This window comes from Arachis ipaensis, chromosome B05, assembly GCF_000816755.2.
Source record: "Arachis ipaensis cultivar K30076 chromosome B05, Araip1.1, whole genome shotgun sequence".
Classification (NCBI taxonomy): Eukaryota; Viridiplantae; Streptophyta; class Magnoliopsida; order Fabales; family Fabaceae; genus Arachis; species Arachis ipaensis.
This window is the reverse complement of record NC_029789.2, coordinates 140,128,467-140,131,728: the sequence shown is the minus strand read 5'-3', so window position 1 is coordinate 140,131,728 and position 3,262 is coordinate 140,128,467. Positions and strand designations below refer to the sequence as shown.

General features: G+C 31.5%; 1 protein-coding gene across 1 annotated transcript; it reads left to right on the top strand.

Moving 5' to 3' along the window:
- LOC107644474 (1-aminocyclopropane-1-carboxylate synthase 7-like) lies at positions 891-2,786 on the top strand. The gene is made up of 3 exons (XM_016348339.2): positions 891-1,199; positions 1,289-1,572; positions 1,671-2,786. The coding sequence occupies exons 1-3, from the start codon at positions 1,014-1,016 to the stop codon at positions 2,533-2,535; spliced, it is 1,335 nt and encodes a 444-aa protein (XP_016203825.1). The 5' UTR covers positions 891-1,013; the 3' UTR covers positions 2,536-2,786.

Below are 3,262 nucleotides of genomic sequence, written 5' to 3'. Positions count from 1 at the left end.
TCTTTGACATTTGTTTAAACGGACAAGTGAATTAACTACTCAATGTAATTTATAACCTTAGATTAGTTGATGGAGTCATATTAGTTGTTTGAATTTTTTTTAACAATATCTTGAATTTAAGCCTTATTGTCCTTCTTATAATGTAAACGATTAAAATTAGTAATTACATTTATTCTAAAGCAACATTTAACATTATCAGTTGAAATTTTTTTTTATAAAAACCTATAAAATTTAAAGAGATCTTCTTATTTTTTAAATTTTTTTCAAAATCAAAACCTAAACAATATTTATTAAGTGGTTATATTTTATGTACTCCTTATGTACTCATATTATAAAATTAATTACAATTGAGTTTACATTATTGCTAATAAAAAATTATCTAGATAACATGTAATGTAAAGGGTTAAAATTAGTAAATACATTTATATTCTAAAACTACAATTAAGATTTTCAGTTGAAATCTTTTTCATAAGAAACATGTAAAATTTAAACATTTTTACAAATATAAAAACATACACATCTTCATTGTATGTGTGTGTGAATATGGCAATTAAGGTTGGACCTATATAATAGTATGAAAAAAATCAAGCCTCAAACCACTATATATTTTCTGTGTGTGGATCTGGCATGGCATGCAGATTGTAGAAATTAGCCACACAGTTGTCACAAAGTCTCTTAAGTCTTAACAGATAAATTATTTCTTGTTAAAAGGCTTAAAAGACATTAGTAACGCTCTGATTTGCTCACACTACAGAATCAATCAATTAATTAATTAATATCTAATATAATATATTTTTTTCTTTTGATTGTTTGTTCTCAATGCGCCATCCAAGTTGAACTAGTGACCCCTTTTTTTATGTCTTAAGTCACAAATGCTATATATATACCCAAAACTTGCATAAAGTTTTCATCATTCATTCAACACATTCTCTCTTATTTCTCTCTCCTATCGACCCACTTCAGCTTTTACCTTTCTGAGATTAAAGATACACACTTTCTGAAGTTACTCAATCATGGGTCTTAAGATTGAGCAACAACAACATCAACAAACTTGTGTAGAGCTTTCAAAGATTGCTATCTCTAATACACATGGTGAAGATTCTCCTTACTTTGCTGGTTGGAAAGTCTACGATGAAAATCCCTACGATGAATTCACTAACCCATCAGGAGTTATTCAAATGGGCCTAGCAGAAAATCAAGTAAGCTTTATTAATTATTTTCCTGTCTTTTATTATAGTAATTTTGATGATTTAATTAATATGCTAATAATAATGACAAACATTTTCAGGTTTCATTTGATTTACTTGAGAAGTACCTAGAAGAACATAGAGAGACAAAAGGAGCATCAGGAACAAGTTTTAAAGAAAATGCATTGTTCCAAGACTACCATGGACTAAAATCATTCAGATCAGCAATGGCAAGCTTCATGGGAGAAATTAGAGGAAATAGAGTGAAGTTTGATCCTGATAGAATTGTCCTCACTGCTGGTGCAACTGCAGCCAATGAACTCTTAACCTTCATTCTCGCGAATCCGGGAGATGCTCTTCTTGTTCCTACCCCATACTACCCTGGGTAAGAATAAGAATTCGAATTGTTTCAAAGTTTTACTTTAATTCTACTTCAATGTGAAAGACATTAAGATTAATAACTTGATTGGTCTAATTTTGCAGATTTGATAGAGATTTGAGATGGAGAACTGGTGTAAACATTGTTCCAATCCATTGTGATAGTTCAAACAACTTCCAAATAACAGAACAAGCATTGGAATCAGCATACAAAGATGCAGAATCAATGGGTTATAGAGTGAGAGGAATTCTGATAACAAATCCTTCAAATCCTTTAGGCATAACAATCCAACGTTCAGTTCTAGAGTTGCTTCTTGATTTTGTCACAAAGAAGAACATCCACCTAGTCTCTGACGAAATCTATTCCGGCTCGGTGTTCTCCTCGTCCGAATTTGTCAGCGTGGCAGAAGTTCTTGAGTCGCGAAACTACAAGAACTCTGCTGAGAGGGTTCACATTGTTTATAGCCTCTCGAAAGATCTAGGTCTTCCAGGATTCCGTGTTGGAACAATATATTCTTACAATGACAAAGTCGTTACCACTGCTCGACGAATGTCGAGTTTCACACTCATATCATCACAAACACAGAATCTTTTAGCTTCAATGCTGTCAAACAAGAGCTTCACTAAGAGCTACATTAAGATCAATAGAGAAAGGTTGAATAAGAGGTACCAGATGATCATTGAAGGATTGAAGAGTGCAGGAATTGAATGCCTTAAAGGGAATGCAGGGCTGTTCTGTTGGATGAATCTGAGTCCATTGTTGGAAAATAAAACTTCAAGAGAATCTGAATTGGAGCTATGGAATGCAATTCTTCGTGAGGTGAAGTTGAACATCTCACCTGGTTCTTCTTGCCATTGTTTAGAGCCTGGTTGGTTCAGGGTTTGCTTTGCAAACATGTCTGAGAACACTTTGAAGATTGCATTGGAAAGAATTCGCAAGTTTATGGAAAGAATAAGATCACAACAGTAACAAGTTAAATAATCAGTAGTCTTTTTCTTCTTCCCTTCTTAGAGTCTTTTTTTCAAATGGTTGGTGGCCATCTTGATATATCATGATTCTTTACTTGGGTAATTAATTACTTAATTAAGAACATATTCTGAAGCTAGCTATATATCCTATGACTTATCATCAGTTGAAACTAAAAGTGTATTAGTCTTTGTTTGCTTGCTTATTTGGTTAAGCAAGTTTCTCATCAACGATAATAAATTCACCTTTTTCTTCTTCTTCTTATTAATTATTAAGTTGGTGGGTTATTAGTTATTACTATGTTTACTAATCTATCAATCTTTGTCTCTAAACTTTAAATTCTGAATTATTTTATCCTTTGACCAAGTATTATATATATAAAATCTAACAACCACTAGTAATCAATATCTTTGATTCTGAGTTAGGAGTTTTGAGAGTACATAACAGCTAACATTTAGCTTGAATTTTTTTTTCAAAAAGATAATAGTGATATTTTATTCATTAGAAAAATAAATATAATGTCTAAAAGTCAGGAACAGAAAAATAAAAAAAATGAAAATTTCCAAATATTTAACAGGTGAAATTAAAAGAAGAAAATAAGGTAAAAAAGTAGATAGAGAAAAATTTTTAGAATACTATGCATAAGGTAAAATAGATAACTCATCGTTCAATTTAAACGATGTTGCTAGCATTTTTTCCGAACGCTCCTGGACATGCTCGAGTACTCTCC